This window comes from Hypanus sabinus, unplaced genomic scaffold (genome assembly GCF_030144855.1).
Source record: "Hypanus sabinus isolate sHypSab1 unplaced genomic scaffold, sHypSab1.hap1 scaffold_1402, whole genome shotgun sequence".
NCBI classification, from domain to species: Eukaryota; Metazoa; Chordata; class Chondrichthyes; order Myliobatiformes; family Dasyatidae; genus Hypanus; species Hypanus sabinus.
The window spans coordinates 79,882-99,214 of record NW_026779475.1 but is presented as its reverse complement, the minus strand read 5'-3'; the positions used below and the strand labels follow the sequence as shown (position 1 = coordinate 99,214).

The 19,333-nt window shown below is 53.3% G+C and overlaps 1 protein-coding gene across 1 annotated transcript in view; it reads left to right on the top strand.

Annotated features, from left to right (window-relative positions):
• Window positions 1-5: 5 nt before the first annotated feature.
• Window positions 6-19,333, top strand: part of LOC132386941 (COP9 signalosome complex subunit 7a-like) — a gene marked incomplete at its 5' end in the record, with an annotated part of 39,201 nt that continues 19,873 nt past the window's right edge. The window contains 3 exon segments of the mRNA XM_059959293.1: window positions 6-131; window positions 133-191; window positions 2,675-2,780. Of these exon segments, the coding sequence (XP_059815276.1) occupies window positions 6-131; window positions 133-191; window positions 2,675-2,780 (291 nt within the window).

Here is a 19,333-nt window from a genome sequence, read left to right as displayed (position 1 = left end):
CCACGCTGCTGCGGGAGCTCGGCCTGCGGAACCTGCGGGAGCTGGAGGACCTGATCATCGAGGCCATCTACGCGGACATCGTGCAGGGGAAGCTGGACCAGCGGAACGAGCTGCTGGAGGTCGACGGCAGCAATTGGGCGCGACATCCGGCCCGTGGACGTCCGCACCATGGCTCGCACGCTGCAGGAGTGGTGAGGGAGAGGGACGACCGTGACGAACACCAACAAACAAATACACAGCAAGAGAACTCCCCAGAGATCCCGTCTGGGGACAGACTGGGGAGGCGGGGAATGTCCGGGCTGGGGAATCCCAGCTGACAGCGGAGGAGCAGAAGTTTGTTTGGGGGGGGGGTGCAGAGACACCTTTAATCCAGTCTCGGGCGATCCTCGACCTCGTGGGACTCCTGAACCTCCTTACTGATGGTTGAGGGGTGATAACAGTCCCTGAACCTGGTGGCGTGGATCCTGAGGCTCCTGTACTTCCTTCCTGATGTTTGAGGGGTGATAACTGTTCCTGAACCTGGTGGTCTGGGTCCTGAGGCTCCTGTACCTCCTTCCCGATGGTTGGGGTGATAACTGTCCCTGAACCAGGTGGTGTGGGTCCTGAGTCTCCTGTATCTCCTTCCTGATGGTTGAGGGTGATAACTGTCCCTGAACCTGATGCTGTGGGTCCTGAGGCTCCTGTACCTCCTTCCTGATGGTTGGGGGGTGATAACTGTCCCTGAACCAGGTGGTGTGGGTCCTGAGGCTCCTGTACCTCCTTCCTGATGGTTGAGGGGTGATAACTGTCCCTGAACCTGGTGGTGTGGGTCCTGAGGCTCCTGTACCTCCTTCCTGATGGTTGATGAGTGATAACTGTCCCTGAACCAGGTGGTGTGTGTCCTGAGTCTCCTGTATCTCCTTCCTGATGGTTGAGGGGTGATAACTGTCCCTGAACCTGGTGCTGTGGGTCCTCAGGCTCCTGTACCTCCTTCCTGATGGTTGGGGGGTGATAACTGTCCCTGAACCAGGTGGTGTGGGTCCTGATGCTCCCGTACCTCCTTCCTGATGGTTGAGGGGTGATAACTGTCCCTGAACCTGGTGCTGTGGGTCCTGAGGCTCCTGAACCTCCTTCCTGATGGTTGAGGGGTGATAACTGTCCCTGAACCTGGTGGCGTGGATCCTGAGTCTCCTGTACCTCCTTCCTGATGGTTGAGGGGTGATAACTGTCCCTGAACCTGGTGGTGTGGGTCCTGAGGCTCCTGTACTTCCTTCCTGATGTTTGAGGGGTGATAACTGTCCCTGAACCTGGTGGTGTGGGCCCTGAGGCTCCTGTACTTCCTTCCTGATGTTTGAGGGGTGATAACTGTTCCTGAACCTGGTGGTGTGGGTCCTGAGGCTCCTGTACCTCCTTCCTGATGGTTAAGGGGTGATAACTGTCCCTGAACCTGGTGGTGTGGGTCCTGAGGCTCCTGTACCTCCTTCCCGATGGTTGGGGTGATAACTGTCCCTGAACCAGGTGGTGTGGGTCCTGAGTCTCCTGTATCTCCTTCCTGATGGTTGAGGGGTGATAACTGTCCCTGAACCTGATGCTGTGGGTCCTGAGGCTCCTGTACCTCCTTCCTGATGGTTGGGGGGTGATAACTGTCCCTGAACCAGGTGGTGTGGGTCCTGAGGCTCCTGTACCTCCTTCCTGATGGTTGAGGGGTGATAACTGTCCCTGAACCTGGTGGTGTGGGTCCTGAGGCTCCTGTACCTCCTTCCTGATGGTTGATGAGTGATAACTGTCCCTGAACCTGGTGGTGTGGGTCCTGAGGCTCCTGTACCTCCTTCCTGATGGTTGATGAGTGATAACTGTCCCTGAACCTGGTGGTGTGGGTCCTGAGTCTCCTGTATCTCCTTCCTGATGGTTGAGGGGTGATAACTGTCCCTGAACCTGGTGCTGTGGGTCCTGAGGCTCCTGTACCTCCTTCCTGATGGTTGGGGGGTGATAACTGTCCCTGAACCAGGTGGTGTGGGTCCTGATGCTCCTGTACCTCCTTCCTGATGGTTGAGGGGTGATAACTGTCCCTGAACCTGGTGATGTGGGTCCTGAGGCTCCTGTACCTCCTTCCTGATGGTTGAGGGGTGATAACTGTCCCTGAACCTGGTGATGTGGGTCCTGAGGCTCCTGTACCTCCTTCCTGATGGTTGAGGGGTGATAACTGTCCCTGAACCTGGTGGTGTGGGTCCTGAGGCTCCTGTACCCCCTTCCTGATGGCTGACAGGCGATACATGTTCCTGAACCTGGTGGTGTGGGTCCTGAGGCTCCTGTACCTCCTTCCTGATGGTTGAGTGGTGATAACTGTCCCTGAACCTGGTGGTATGGGTCCTGAGGCTCCTGTCCCTCCTTCCTGATGGTTGAGGGGTGATAACTGTCCCTGAACCTGGTGGTGTGGGTCCTGAGGCTCCTGTACCTCCTTCCTGATGGAGGTGACGCCACTTGTCGGGGGGGAGAGGTGAGGATAGGAGAGGCTGGGCTCCTGGCTCGGGGTTGTCAGAGAGGTGGGGGGAGCGGACGGCCCATTTCCCGATGTAGAGGTGCAGAGGGGAGAGCTGATGGGCCGGGAGCGGGCGGGAGTCGGACCCCGAATCGGTGATCGCTGGCGCTGTGAACTGGCCTCCCTCTCTCTCCTTCCCCTCTGCCCCACCCCCAGGTGCAATGGTTGTGAAGCAGTTCTCTCTGGCATCGAGGACCAGATCAGCCGAGCCGATCAGTACCGTGAACACCAGCTGCAGCTTCGACACCAGATCGAGACCGAGGTGAGAGGACCTCTCCTCCTCCTCCCATCTGCAGGACCCCCTCCGACAACACGGCCCACTTTCATCGCCGCAAACCCCGAGTCGCAGACCGCACAAACTAACCTCTCTTCCAATTCCAGACCTCTGCTCGCGTTGGTCCCGTATCCCTCTAAACCTTTCCTATCCGTGTCCCTGTCCGAGTGTCGTTAATGTACCTGCGTCGACCACTTCCTCCGGCAGCTCCTTCCACAGAAGGACCACCCGTATCCCTCTAAACCTTTCCTATCCGTGTCCCTGTCCGAGTGTCGTTAATGTACCTGCCTCGACCACTTCCTCCGGCAGCTCCTTCCACAGGCGGACCACCCGTATCCCTCTAAACTTTCCTATCCGTGTCCCTGTCCGAGTGTCGTTAATGTCCCTGCCTCGACCACTTCCACCGGCAGCTCCTTCCACAGAAGGACCACCCGTATCCCTCTAAACCTTTCCTATCCGTGTCCCTGTCCGAGTGTCGTTAATGTACCTGCCTCGACCACTTCCTCCGGCAGCTCCTTCCACAGACGGACCACCCGTATCCCTCTAAACCTTTCCTATCCGTGTCCCTGTCCCAGTGTCGTTAATGTACCTGCCTCGACCACTTCCTCCGGCAGCTCCTTCCACAGACGGACCACCCGTATCCCTCTAAACCTTTCCTATCATGTCCCTGTCCGAGTGTCGTTAATGTACCTGCCTCGACCACTTCCTCCGGCAGCTCCTTCCACAGACGGACCACCCGTATCCCTCTCAACCTTTCCTATCCGTGTCCCTGTCCGAGTGTCGTTAATGTACCTGCCTCGACCACTTCCTCCGGCAGCTCCTTCCACAGACGGACCACCCGTATCCCTCTAAACCTTTCCTATCCGTGTCCCTGTCCCAGTGTCGTTAATGTACCTGCCTCGACCACTTCCTCCGGCAGCTCCTTCCACAGACGGACCACCCGTATCCCCCTCAACCCCATTCTCCTGCCTCCTTCCTGTAAACTACACACCGTAACCAAACATACTCTGCACATCCACTCTATCTGTGTCCTCTGGTCCCAGACTCCCCCACTACAGGAAACATCCTCTCCACATCCACTCTATCTGTGTCCTCTGGTCCTAGACTCCCCCACTACAGGAAACATCCTCTCCACATCCACTCTATCTGTGTCCTGTGGTCCTAGACTCCAAAACTCCATAAAACATCCTCTCCACATCCACTCTATCTGTGTCCTCTGGTACTAGACTCCCCCACTACAGGAAACATCCTCTCCACATCCACTCTATCTGTGTCCTCTGGTCCTAGACTCCCCCACTACAGGAAACATCCTCTCCACATCCACTCTATCTGTGTCCTCTGGTCCTAGACTCCCCCACTACAGGAAACATCCTCTCCACAACCACTCTATCTGTGTCCTCTGGTCCTAGACTCCCCCACTACAGGAAACATCCTCTCCACACCACTCTATCTGTGTCCTCTGGTCCTAGACTCCCCCACTACAGGAAACATCCTCTCCACAACCACTCTATCTGTGTCCTCTGGTCCCAGACTCCCCCACTACAAGAAACATCCTCTCCACATCCACTCTATCTGTGTCCTCTGGTCCTAGACACCCCCACTACAGGAATCATCCTCTCCACATACACTCTATCTGTGTCCTCTGGTCCCAGACTCCCCCACTACAGGAAACATCCTCTCCGCATCTACACTATCTGTGTCCTCTGGTCCTAGACTCCCCCACTACAGGAAACATCCTCTCCACATCCACTCTATCGGTGTCCTCTGAACCTAGACTCCCCCACTATAGGAAACATCCTCTCCACATCCACTCTATCTGTGTCCTCTGGTCCTAGACTCCCCCACAACAGGAAACATCCTCTCCACATCCACTCTATCTGTGTCCTCTGGTCCCAGACTCCCCCACTACAGGAAACATCCTCTCCACATCCACTCTATCTGTTGCCCCTGGTCCTAGACTCCACCACTACAGGAAACATCCTCTCCACATCCACTCTATCGGTGTCCTCTGAACCTAGACTCCCCCACTATAGGAAACATCCTCTCCACATCCACTCTATCTGTGTCCTCTGGTCCTAGACTCCCCCACAACAGGAAACATCCTCTCCACATCCACTCTATCTGTGTCCTCTGGTCCTAGACTCCCCCACGACAGGAAACATCCTCTCCACATCCACTCTATCTGTGTCCTCTGGTCCTAGACCCCCACTACAGGAAACATCCTCTCCACCTCCACTATCAGTGTCCTCTGGTCTTAGACTCCCCATTGCAGGAAACATCCTCCCCACATCCACTCTATCTGTGTCCTCTGGTCCCATACTCCCCCAACTACAGGAAACATCCTCTCCACATCCACTATCTGTGTCCTCTGGTCCTAGACTCCCCCACTACTGGAAACATCCTCTCCACATCCACTCTATCTGTGTCCTCTGGTCCTAGACTCCCCCACTACAGGAAACATCCTCTCCACATCCACTCTATCTGTGTCCTCTGGTCCTAGACCCCCCCCACTACATGATACATCCTCTCCACATCCACTCTATCTGTGTCCTCTTGTCCTAGCCTCCCCCACAACAGGAAACATCCTCTCCACATCCACTCTATCTGTGTCCTCTGGTCCTAGACTCCCCCACTACAGGAAACATCCTCTCCACATCCACTATCAGTGTCCTCTGGTCCTAGACTCCCCTACTACAGGAAACATCCTCTCCACATCCACTCTATCTGTGTCCTCTGGTCCTAGACACCCCCACTACAGGAAACAACCTCTCCAGATCCACTCTATCTGTGTCCTCTGGTTCTCAACTCCCCCACGACAGGAAACATCCTCTCCATATCCACTCTATCTGTGTCCTCTGGTTCTCAACTCCCCCACGACAGAAAACATCCTCTCCACATCCACTCTATCTGTGTCCTCTGGTCCTAGACCCCCACTACAGGAAACATCCTCTCCAAATCCACTCTATCTGTGTCCTCTGGTTCTCAACTCCACCACGACAGAAAACATCCTCTCCATATCCACTCTATCTGTGACCTCTGGTCCTAGACTCCCCCACTACAGGAAACATCCTCTCCACATCCACTCCATCTGTGTCCTCTGGTTCTCAACTCCCCCACAACAGGAAACATCCTCTCCACATCCACTCTATCTGTGTCCTCTGGTCCTGGACTCCCCCACGACAGGAAACATCCTCTCCACATCCACTCTATCTGTGTCCTCTGGTCCTAGACTCCCCCACGACAGGAAACATCCTCTCCACATCCACTCTATCTGTGTCCTCTGGTCCTAGACTCCCCCACGACAGGAAACATCCTCTCCACATCCACTCTATCTGTGTCCTCTGGTCTTAGACTCCCCCAACTACAGGAAACATCCTCTCCACATCCACTCTATCTGTGTCCTCTGGTCCTAGACTCCCCCACTACAGGAAACATCCTCTCCACATCCACTCTATCTGTGTCCTCTGGTCCTAGACTCTCCCACCACGGGAAACATCCTCTCCACATCCACTCTATCTGTGTCCTCTGCTCCTAGACTCCTCCACTACAGGAAACATCCTCTCCACATCCACTCTATCTGTGTCCTCTGGTCCTAGACTCCCCCACTACAGGAAACATCCTCTGCACATCCACTCTATCTGTGTCCTCTGGTCCTAGACTCCCCCACTACAGGAAACATCCTCTCCACATCCACTCTATCTGTGTCCTCTGGTCCTAGACTCCCCTACTACAGGAAACATCCTCTCCACATCCACTCTATCTGTGTCCTCTGGTCCTAGACTCCCCCACTACAGGAAACATCCTCTCCACATCCACTCTATCTGTGTCCTCTGGTCCTAGACCCCCACCACTACATGATACATCCTCTCCACATCCACTCTATCTGTGTCCTCTTGTCCTAGCCTCCCCCACAACAGGAAACATCCTCTCCACATCCACTCTATCTGTGTCCTCCGGTCCTAGACTCCCCCACTACAGGAAACATCCTCTCCACATCCACTCTATCTGTGTCCTCTGGTCCTAGACACCCCTACTACAGGAAACATCCTCTCCACATCCACTCTATCTGTGTCCTCTGGTCCTAGACACCCCCACTACAGGAAACATCCTCTCCACATCCACTATCAGTGTCCTCTGGTCCTAGACTCCCCTACTACAGGAAATATCCTCTCCACATCCACTCTATCTGTGTCCTCTGGTCCTAAACACCCCCACTACAGGAAACAACCTCTCCACATCCACTCTATCTGTGTCCTCTGGTTCTCAACTCCCCCACGACAGGAAACATCCTCTACACATCCACTCTATCTGTGTCCTCTGGTCCTAGACCCCCACTACAGGAAACATCCTCTCCACCTCCACTATCAGTGTCCTCTGGTCTTAGACTCCCCACTGCAGGAAACATCCTCTCCACATCCACTCTATCTGTGTCCTCTGGTCCTAGACTCCCCCACGACAGGAAACATCCTCTCCACATCCACTCTATCTGTGTCCTCTGGTCCTAGACTCTCCCTCCACGGGAAACATCCTCTCCACATCCACTCTATCTGTGTCCTCTGGTCCTAGACTCCCCCACGACAGGAAACATCCTCTCCACATCCACTCTATCTGTGTCCTCTGGTCCTAGACTCCCCCACTAGAGGAAACATCCTCTCCACATCCACTCTATCTGTGTCCTCTGGTTCTCAACTCCCCCACGACAGGAAACATCCTCTCCATGTCCACTCTATCTGTGACCTCTGGTCCTAGACTCCCCCACTACAGGAAACATCCGCTCCACATCCACTCCATCTGTGTCCTCTGGTTCTCAACTCCCCCACAACAGGAAACATCCTCTCCACATCCACTCTATCTGTGTCCTCTGGTCCTAGACTCCCCCAATACAGGAATCATCCTCTCCACATCCACTCTATCAGTGTCCTCTGGTCTTAGACTCCCCACTGCAGGAAACATCCTCTCCACATCCACTCTATCTGTGTCCTCTGGTCCTAGACTCCCCCACTACAGGAAACATCCTCTCCACATCCACTCTATCTGTGTCCTCTGGTCCTAGACTCCCCTACTACAGGAAACATCCTCTCCACATCCACTCTATCTGTGTCCTCTGGTCCTAGACTCCCCCACTACAGGAAACATCCTCTCCACATCCACTCTATCTGTGTCCTCTGGTTCTCAACTCCCCCACGACAGGAAACATCCTCTCCACATCCACTATCTGTGTCCTCTGGTCCTAGACTCCCCCACTACTGGAAACATCCTCTCCACATCCACTCTATCTGTGTCCTCTGGTCCTAGACTCCCCCATTACAGGAAACATCCTCTCCAAACCCAGTCTATATGTGTCCTCTGGTCCTAGACTCTCCCAACACGGGAAACATCCTCTCCACATCCACTCTATCTGTGTCCTCTGGTCCTAGACTCCCCCACTACAGGAAACATCCTCTCCACATCCACTCTATCTGTGTCCTCTGGTCCTAGACTCCCCCACTACAGGAAACATCCTCTCCACATCCACTCTATCTGTGTCCTCTGGTCCTAGACCCCCCCCCACTACATGATACATCCTCTCCACATCTACTCTATCTGTGTCCTCTGGTCCTAGACTCCCCCACTACTGGAAACATCCTCTCCACATCCACTCTATCTGTGTCCTCTGGTCCTAGACTCCCCCATTACAGGAAACAACCTCTCCAAACCCAGTCTATATGTGTCCTCTGGTCCTAGACTCTCCCAACACAGGAAACATCCTCTCCACATCCACTCTATCTGTGTCCTCTGGTCCTAGACCCCCACTACAGGAAACATCCTCTCCACATCCACTCTATCTGTGTCCTCTGGTCCTAGACTCCCCCACTACAGGAAACATCATCTCCACATCCACTCTATCTGTGTCCTCTGGTCCTAGACCCCCCCCACTACATGATACATCCTCTCCACATCCACTCTATCTGTGTCCTCTTGTCCTAGCCTCCCCCACAACAGGAAACATCCTCTCCACATCCACTCTATCTGTGTCCTCCGGTCCTAGACTCCCCCACTACTGGAAACATCCTCTCCACATCCACTCTATCTGTGTCCTCTGGTCCTAGACTCCCCCATTACAGGAAACATCCTCTCCAAACCCAGTCTATATGTGTCCTCTGGTCCTAGACTCTCCCAACACGGGAAACATCCTCTCCACATCCACTCTATCTGTGTCCTCTGGTCCTAGACTCCCCCACTACAGGAAACATCCTCTCCACATCCACTCTATCTGTGTCCTCTGGTCCTAGACTCCCCCACTACAGGAAACATCCTCTCCACATCCACTCTATCTGTGTCCTCTGGTCCTAGACCCCCCCCCACTACATGATACATCCTCTCCACATCCACTCTATCTGTGTCCTCTGGTCCTAGACTCCCCCACTACTGGAAACATCCTCTCCACATCCACTCTATCTGTGTCCTCTGGTCCTAGACTCCCCCATTACAGGAAACAACCTCTCCAAACCCAGTCTATATGTGTCCTCTGGTCCTAGACTCTCCCAACACAGGAAACATCCTCTCCACATCCACTCTATCTGTGTCCTCTGGTCCTAGACCCCCACTACAGGAAACATCCTCTCCACATCCACTCTATCTGTGTCCTCTGGTCCTAGACTCCCCCACTACAGGAAACATCATCTCCACATCCACTCTATCTGTGTCCTCTGGTCCTAGACCCCCCCCACTACATGATACATCCTCTCCACATCCACTCTATCTGTGTCCTCTTGTCCTAGCCTCCCCCACAACAGGAAACATCCTCTCCACATCCACTCTATCTGTGTCCTCCGGTCCTAGACTCCCCCACTACAGGAAACATCCTCTCCACATCCACTCTATCTGTGGTCCTAGACACCCCTACTACAGGAAACATCCTCTCCACATCCACTCTATCTGTGTCCTCTGGTCCTAGACACCCCCACTACAGGAAACATCCTCTCCACATCCACTATCAGTGTCCTCTGGTCCTAGACTCCCCTACTACAGGAAACATCCTCTCCACATCCACTCTATCTGTGTCCTCTGGTCCTAGACACCCCCACTACAGGAAACAACCTCTCCACATCCACTCTATCTGTGTCCTCTGGTTCTCAACTCCCCCACGACAGGAAACATCCTCTCCACCTCCACTATCAGTGTCCTCTGGTCTTAGACTCCCCACTGCAGGAAACATCCTCTCCACATCCACTCTATCTGTGTCCTCTGGTCCTAGACTCCCCCACGACAGGAAACATCCTCTCCACATCCACTCTATCTGTGTCCTCTGGTCCTAGACTCTCCCTCCACGGGAAACATCCTCTCCACATCCACTCTATCTGTGTCCTCTGGTCCTAGACTCCCCCACTACAGGAAACATCCTCTCCACATCCACTCTATCTGTGTCCTCTGGTCCTAGACTCCCCCACTACAGGAAACATCCTCTCCACATCCACTCTATCTGTGTCCTCTGGTTCTCAACTCCCCCACGACAGGAAACATCCTCTCCATATCCACTCTATCTGTGACCTCTGGTCCTAGACTCCCCCACTACAGGAAACATCCTCTCCACATCCACTCCATCTGTGTCCTCTGGTTCTCAAATCCCCCACAACAGGAAACATCCTCTCCACATCCACTCTATCTGTGTCCTCTGGTCCTAGACTCCCCCACTACAGGAATCATCCTCTCCACATCCACTCTATCAGTGTCCTCTGGTCCTAGACTCCCCCACGACAGGAAACATCCTCTCCACATCCACTCTATCTGTGTCCTCTGGTCCTAGACGCCCACTACAGGAAACATCCTCTCCACCTCCACTATCAGTGTCCTCTGGTCTTAGACTCCCCCAACTACAGGAAACATCCTCTCCACATCCACTCTATCTGTGTCCTCTGGTCCTAGACTCCCCCACTACAGGAAACATCCTCTCCACATCCACTCTATCTGTGTCCTCTGGTCCTAGACTCCCCCACTACAGGAAACATCCTCTCCACATCCACTCTATCTGTGTCCTCTGGTCCTAGACTCTCCCAACACGGGAAACATCCTCTCCACATCCACTCTATCTGTGTCCTCTGCTCCTAGACTCCTCCACTACAGGAAACATCCTCTCCACATCCACTCTATCTGTGTCCTCTGGTCCTAGACTCCCCCACGACAGGAAACATCCTCTCCACATCCACTCTATCTGTGTCCTCTGGTCCTAGACCCCCACTACAGGAAACATCCTCTCCAAATCCACTCTATCTGTGTCCTCTGGTTCTCAACTCCACCACGACAGAAAACATCCTCTCCATATCCACTCTATCTGTGACCTCTGGTCCTAGACTCCCCCACTACAGGAAACATCCTCTCCACATCCACTCCATCTGTGTCCTCTGGTTCTCAACTCCCCCACAACAGGAAACATCCTCTCCACATCCACTCTATCTGTGTCCTCTGGTCCTGGACTCCCCCACGACAGGAAACATCCTCTCCACATCCACTCTATCTGTGTCCTCTGGTCCTAGACTCCCCCACGACAGGAAACATCCTCTCCACATCCACTCTATCTGTGTCCTCTGGTCCTAGACTCCCCCACGACAGGAAACATCCTCTCCACATCCACTCTATCTGTGTCCTCTGGTCTTAGACTCCCCCAACTACAGGAAACATCCTCTCCACATCCACTCTATCTGTGTCCTCTGGTCCTAGACTCCCCCACTACAGGAAACATCCTCTCCACATCCACTCTATCTGTGTCCTCTGGTCCTAGACTCTCCCACCACGGGAAACATCCTCTCCACATCCACTCTATCTGTGTCCTCTGCTCCTAGACTCCTCCACTACAGGAAACATCCTCTCCACATCCACTCTATCTGTGTCCTCTGGTCCTAGACTCCCCCACTACAGGAAACATCCTCTGCACATCCACTCTATCTGTGTCCTCTGGTCCTAGACTCCCCCACTACAGGAAACATCCTCTCCACATCCACTCTATCTGTGTCCTCTGGTCCTAGACTCCCCTACTACAGGAAACATCCTCTCCACATCCACTCTATCTGTGTCCTCTGGTCCTAGACTCCCCCACTACAGGAAACATCCTCTCCACATCCACTCTATCTGTGTCCTCTGGTCCTAGACCCCCACCACTACATGATACATCCTCTCCACATCCACTCTATCTGTGTCCTCTTGTCCTAGCCTCCCCCACAACAGGAAACATCCTCTCCACATCCACTCTATCTGTGTCCTCCGGTCCTAGACTCCCCCACTACAGGAAACATCCTCTCCACATCCACTCTATCTGTGTCCTCTGGTCCTAGACACCCCTACTACAGGAAACATCCTCTCCACATCCACTCTATCTGTGTCCTCTGGTCCTAGACACCCCCACTACAGGAAACATCCTCTCCACATCCACTATCAGTGTCCTCTGGTCCTAGACTCCCCTACTACAGGAAATATCCTCTCCACATCCACTCTATCTGTGTCCTCTGGTCCTAAACACCCCCACTACAGGAAACAACCTCTCCACATCCACTCTATCTGTGTCCTCTGGTTCTCAACTCCCCCACGACAGGAAACATCCTCTACACATCCACTCTATCTGTGTCCTCTGGTCCTAGACCCCCACTACAGGAAACATCCTCTCCACCTCCACTATCAGTGTCCTCTGGTCTTAGACTCCCCACTGCAGGAAACATCCTCTCCACATCCACTCTATCTGTGTCCTCTGGTCCTAGACTCCCCCACGACAGGAAACATCCTCTCCACATCCAGTCTATCTGTGTCCTCTGGTCCTAGACTCTCCCTCCACGGGAAACATCCTCTCCACATCCACTCTATCTGTGTCCTCTGGTCCTAGACTCCCCCACGACAGGAAACATCCTCTCCACATCCACTCTATCTGTGTCCTCTGGTCCTAGACTCCCCCACTAGAGGAAACATCCTCTCCACATCCACTCTATCTGTGTCCTCTGGTTCTCAACTCCCCCACGACAGGAAACATCCTCTCCATGTCCACTCTATCTGTGACCTCTGGTCCTAGACTCCCCCACTACAGGAAACATCCGCTCCACATCCACTCCATCTGTGTCCTCTGGTTCTCAACTCCCCCACAACAGGAAACATCCTCTCCACATCCACTCTATCTGTGTCCTCTGGTCCTAGACTCCCCCAATACAGGAATCATCCTCTCCACATCCACTCTATCAGTGTCCTCTGGTCTTAGACTCCCCACTGCAGGAAACATCCTCTCCACATCCACTCTATCTGTGTCCTCTGGTCCTAGACTCCCCCACTACAGGAAACATCCTCTCCACATCCACTCTATCTGTGTCCTCTGGTCCTAGACTCCCCTACTACAGGAAACATCCTCTCCACATCCACTCTGTCTGTGTCCTCTGGTCCTAGACTCCCCCACTACAGGAAACATCCTCTCCACATCCACTCTATCTGTGTCCTCTGGTTCTCAACTCCCCCACGACAGGAAACATCCTCTCCACATCCACTATCTGTGTCCTCTGGTCCTAGACTCCCCCACTACTGGAAACATCCTCTCCACATCCACTCTATCTGTGTCCTCTGGTCCTAGACTCCCCCATTACAGGAAACATCCTCTCCAAACCCAGTCTATATGTGTCCTCTGGTCCTAGACTCTCCCAACACGGGAAACATCCTCTCCACATCCACTCTATCTGTGTCCTCTGGTCCTAGACTCCCCCACTACAGGAAACATCCTCTCCACATCCACTCTATCTGTGTCCTCTGGTCCTAGACTCCCCCACTACAGGAAACATCCTCTCCACATCCACTCTATCTGTGTCCTCTGGTCCTAGACCCCCCCCCACTACATGATACATCCTCTCCACATCCACTCTATCTGTGTCCTCTGGTCCTAGACTCCCCCACTACTGGAAACATCCTCTCCACATCCACTCTATCTGTGTCCTCTGGTCCTAGACTCCCCCATTACAGGAAACAACCTCTCCAAACCCAGTCTATATGTGTCCTCTGGTCCTAGACTCTCCCAACACAGGAAACATCCTCTCCACATCCACTCTATCTGTGTCCTCTGGTCCTAGACCCCCACTACAGGAAACATCCTCTCCACATCCACTCTATCTGTGTCCTCTGGTCCTAGACTCCCCCACTACAGGAAACATCATCTCCACATCCACTCTATCTGTGTCCTCTGGTCCTAGACCCCCCCCACTACATGATACATCCTCTCCACATCCACTCTATCTGTGTCCTCTTGTCCTAGCCTCCCCCACAACAGGAAACATCCTCTCCACATCCACTCTATCTGTGTCCTCCGGTCCTAGACTCCCCCACTACAGGAAACATCCTCTCCACATCCACTCTATCTGTGGTCCTAGACACCCCTACTACAGGAAACATCCTCTCCACATCCACTCTATCTGTGTCCTCTGGTCCTAGACACCCCCACTACAGGAAACATCCTCTCCACATCCACTATCAGTGTCCTCTGGTCCTAGACTCCCCTACTACAGGAAACATCCTCTCCACATCCACTCTATCTGTGTCCTCTGGTCCTAGACACCCCCACTACAGGAAACAACCTCTCCACATCCACTCTATCTGTGTCCTCTGGTTCTCAACTCCCCCACGACAGGAAACATCCTCTCCACCTCCACTATCAGTGTCCTCTGGTCTTAGACTCCCCACTGCAGGAAACATCCTCTCCACATCCACTCTATCTGTGTCCTCTGGTCCTAGACTCCCCCACGACAGGAAACATCCTCTCCACATCCACTCTATCTGTGTCCTCTGGTCCTAGACTCTCCCTCCACGGGAAACATCCTCTCCACATCCACTCTATCTGTGTCCTCTGGTCCTAGACTCCCCCACTACAGGAAACATCCTCTCCACATCCACTCTATCTGTGTCCTCTGGTCCTAGACTCCCCCACTACAGGAAACATCCTCTCCACATCCACTCTATCTGTGTCCTCTGGTTCTCAACTCCCCCACGACAGGAAACATCCTCTCCATATCCACTCTATCTGTGACCTCTGGTCCTAGACTCCCCCACTACAGGAAACATCCTCTCCACATCCACTCCATCTGTGTCCTCTGGTTCTCAACTCCCCCACAACAGGAAACATCCTCTCCACATCCACTCTATCTGTGTCCTCTGGTCCTAGACTCCCCCACTACAGGAATCATCCTCTCCACATCCACTCTATCAGTGTCCTCTGGTCCTAGACTCCCCCACGACAGGAAACATCCTCTCCACATCCACTCTATCTGTGTCCTCTGGTCCTAGACGCCCACTACAGGAAACATCCTCTCCACCTCCACTATCAGTGTCCTCTGGTCTTAGACTCCCCCAACTACAGGAAACATCCTCTCCACATCCACTCTATCTGTGTCCTCTGGTCCTAGACTCCCCCACTACAGGAAACATCCTCTCCACATCCACTCTATCTGTGTCCTCTGGTCCTAGACTCCCCCACTACAGGAAACATCCTCTCCACATCCACTCTATCTGTGTCCTCTGGTCCTAGACTCTCCCAACACGGGAAACATCCTCTCCACATCCACTCTATCTGTGTCCTCTGCTCCTAGACTCCTCCACTACAGGAAACATCCTCTCCACATCCACTCTATCTGTGTCCTCTGGTCCTAGACTCCCCCACGACAGGAAACATCCTCTCCACATCCACTCTATCTGTGTCCTCTGGTCCTAGACTCTCCCTCCACGGGAAACATCCTCTCCACATCCACTCTATCTGTGTCCTCTGGTCCTAGACTCCCCCACTACAGGAAACATCCTCTCCACATCCACTCTATCTGTGTCCTCTGGTCCTAGACTCCCCCACTACAGGAAACATCCTCTCCACATCCACTCTATCTGTGTCCTCTGGTTCTCAACTCCCCCACGACAGGAAACATCCTCTCCATATCCACTCTATCTGTGACCTCTGGTCCTAGACTCCCCCACTACAGTAAACATCCTCTCCACATCCACTCCATCTGTGTCCTCTGGTTCTCAACTCCCCCACAACAGGAAACATCCTCTCCACATCCACTCTATCTGTGTCCTCTGGTCCTAGACTCCCCCACTACAGGAATCATCCTCTCCACATCCACTCTATCAGTGTCCTCTGGTCTTAGACTCCCCACTGCAGGAAACATCCTCTCCACATCCACTCTATCTGTGTCCTCTGGTCCTAGACTCCCCCACGACAGGAAACATCCTCTCCACATCCACTCTATCTGTGTCCTCTGGTCCTAGACCCCCACTACAGGAAACATCCTCTCCACCTCCACTATCAGTGTCCTCTGGTCTTAGACTCCCCCAACTACAGGAAACATCCTCTCCACATCCACTCTATCTGTGTCCTCTGGTCCTAGACTCCCCCACTACAGGAAACATCCTCTCCACATCCACTCTATCTGTGTCCTCTGGTCCTAGACTCCCCCACTACAGGAAACATCCTCTCCACATCCACTCTATCTGTGTCCTCTGGTCCTAGACTCTCCCAACACGGGAAACATCCTCTCCACATCCACTCTATCTGTGTCCTCTGCTCCTAGACTCCTCCACTACAGGAAACATCCTCTCCACATCCACTCTATCTGTGTCCTCTGGTCCTAGACTCCCCCACTACAGGAAACATCCTCTCCACATCCACTCTATCGTGTCCTCTGGTCCTAGACTCCCCCACTACAGGAAACATCCTCTCCACATCCACTCTATCTGTGTCCTCTGGTCCTAGACTCCCCTACTACAGGAAACATCCTCTCCACATCCACTCTATCTGTGTCCTCTGGTCCTAGACTCCCCCACTACAGGAAACATCCTCTCCACATCCACTCTATCTGTGTCCTCTGGTTCTCAACTACCCCATGACAGGAAACATCCTCTCCATATCCACTCTATCTGTGTCCTCTGGTTCTCAACTCCCCCACGACAGGAAACATCCTCTACACATCCACTCTATCTGTGTCCTCTGGTCCTAGACCCCCACTACAGGAAACATCCTCTCCCCCTCCACTATCAGTGTCCTCTGGTCTTAGACTCCCCACTGCAGGAAACATCCTCTCCACATCCACTCTATCTGTGTCCTCTGGTCCTAGACTCCCCCACGACAGGAAACATCCTCTCCACATCCACTCTATCTGTGTCCTCTGGTCCTAGACTCTCCCACCACGGGAAACATCCTCTCCACATCCACTCTATCTGTGTCCTCTGGTCCTAGACTCCCCCACTACAGGAAACATCCTCTCCACATCCACTCTATCTGTGTCCTCTGGTCCTAGACTCCCCCACTACAGGAAACATCCTCTCCACATCCACTCTATCTGTGACCTCTGGTCCTAGACTCCCCCACTACAGGAATCATCCTCTCCACATCCACTCCATCTGTGTCCTCTGGTTCTCAACTCCCCCACGACAGGAAACATCCTCTACACATCCACTCTATCTGTGTCCTCTGGTCTTAGACTCCCCACTGCAGGAAACATCCTCTACATATCCACTCTATCTGTGTCCTCTGGTCCTAGACTCCCCCACGACAGGAAACATCCTCTCCACATCCACTCTATCTGTGTCCTCTGGTCCTAGACCCCCACTACAGGAAACATCCTCTCCACCTCCACCATCAGTGTCCTCTGGTCTTAGACTCCCCCAACTACCGGAAACATCCTCTCCACATCCACTCTATCTGTGTCCTCTGGTCCTAGACTCCCCCACTACAGGAAACATCCTCTCCACATCCACTCTATCTGTGTCCTCTGGTCCTAGACTCTCCCACCACGGGAAACATCCTCTCCACATCCACTCTATTTGTGTCCTCTGCTCCTAGACTCCTCCACTACAGGAAACATCCTCTCCACATCCACTCTATCTCTGTCCTCTGCTCCTAGACTCCTCCACTACAGGAAACATCCTCTCCACATCCACTGTCCTCTGGTCCTAGACTCCCCCACTACAGGAAACATCCTCTCCACATCCACTCTATCTGTGTCCTCTGGTCCTAGACTCCCCCACTACAGGAAACATCCTCTCCACATCCACTGTATCTGTGTCCTCTGGTTCTCAACTCCCCCACGACAGGAAACGTCCTCTCCATATCCACTCTATCTGTGACCTCTGGTCCTGGACTCCCCCACTACAGGAAACATCCTCTCCACATCCACTCTATCTGTGTCCTCTGGTCCTAGACACCCCCACTACAGGAAACATCCTCTCCACATCCACTATCAGTGTCCTCTGCTCCTAGACTCCCCTACTACAGGAAGCATCCTTTCCACATCCACTCTATCTGTGTCCTCTGGTCCTAGACACCCCCACTACAGGAAACAACCTCTCCACATCCACTCTATCTGTGTCCTCTGGTTCTCAACTCCCCCACGACAGGAAACATCCTCTCCATATCCACTCTATCTGTGTCCTCTGGTTCTCAACTCCCCCACGACAGGAAACATCCTCTCCACATCCACTCTATCTGTGTCCTCTGGTCCTAGACCCCCACTACAGGAAACATCCTCTCCAAACCCAGTCTATCTGTGTCCTCTTGTCCTAGCCTCCCCCACAACAGGAAACATCCTCTCCACATCCACTCTATCTGTGTCCTCCGGTCCTAGACTCCCCCACTACAGGAAACATCCTCTCCACATCCACTCTATCTGTGTCCTCTGGTCCTAGACTCCCCTACTACAGGAAACATCCTCTCCACATCCACTCTATCTGTGTCCTCTGGTCCTAGACACCCCCACTACAGGAAACATCCTCTCCACATCCACTATCAGTGTCCTCTGGTCCTAGACTCCCCTACTACAGGAAACATCCTCTCCACATCCACTCTATCTGTGTCCTCTGGTCCTAGACACCCCCACTACAGGAAACAACCTCTCCACATCCACTCTATCTGTGTCCTCTGGTTCTCAAATCCCCCACGACAGGAAACATCCTCTCCATATCCACACTATCTGTGTCCTCTGGTCCTAGACTCCCCCACTACAGGAAACATCCTCTCCACATCCACTCTATCTGTGTCCTCTGGTCCTAGACTCCCCCACTACAGGAAACATCCTCTCCACATCCACTCTATCTGTGTCCTCTGGTCCTAGACTCCCCCACTACAGGAAACATCCTCTCCACATCCACTCTATCTGTGTCCTCTGCTCCTACACTCCTCCACTACAGGAAACATCCTCTCCACATCCACTCTATCTGTGTCCTCTGGTCCTAGACTCCCCCACTACAGGAAACATCCTCTCCACATCCACTCTATCTGTGTCCTCTGCTCCTACACTCCTCCACTACAGGAAACATCCTCTCCACATCCACTCTATCTGTGTCCTCTGGTCCTAGACTCCCCCACTACAGGAAACATCCTCTCCACATCCACTCTATCTGTGTCCTCTGGTCCTAGACTCCCCTACTACAGGAAACATCCTCTCCACATCCACTCTATCTGTGTCCTCTGGTCCTAGACACCCCCACTACAGGAAACATCCTCTCCACATCCACTATCAGTGTCCTCTGGTCCTAGACTCCCCTACTACAGGAAACATCCTCTC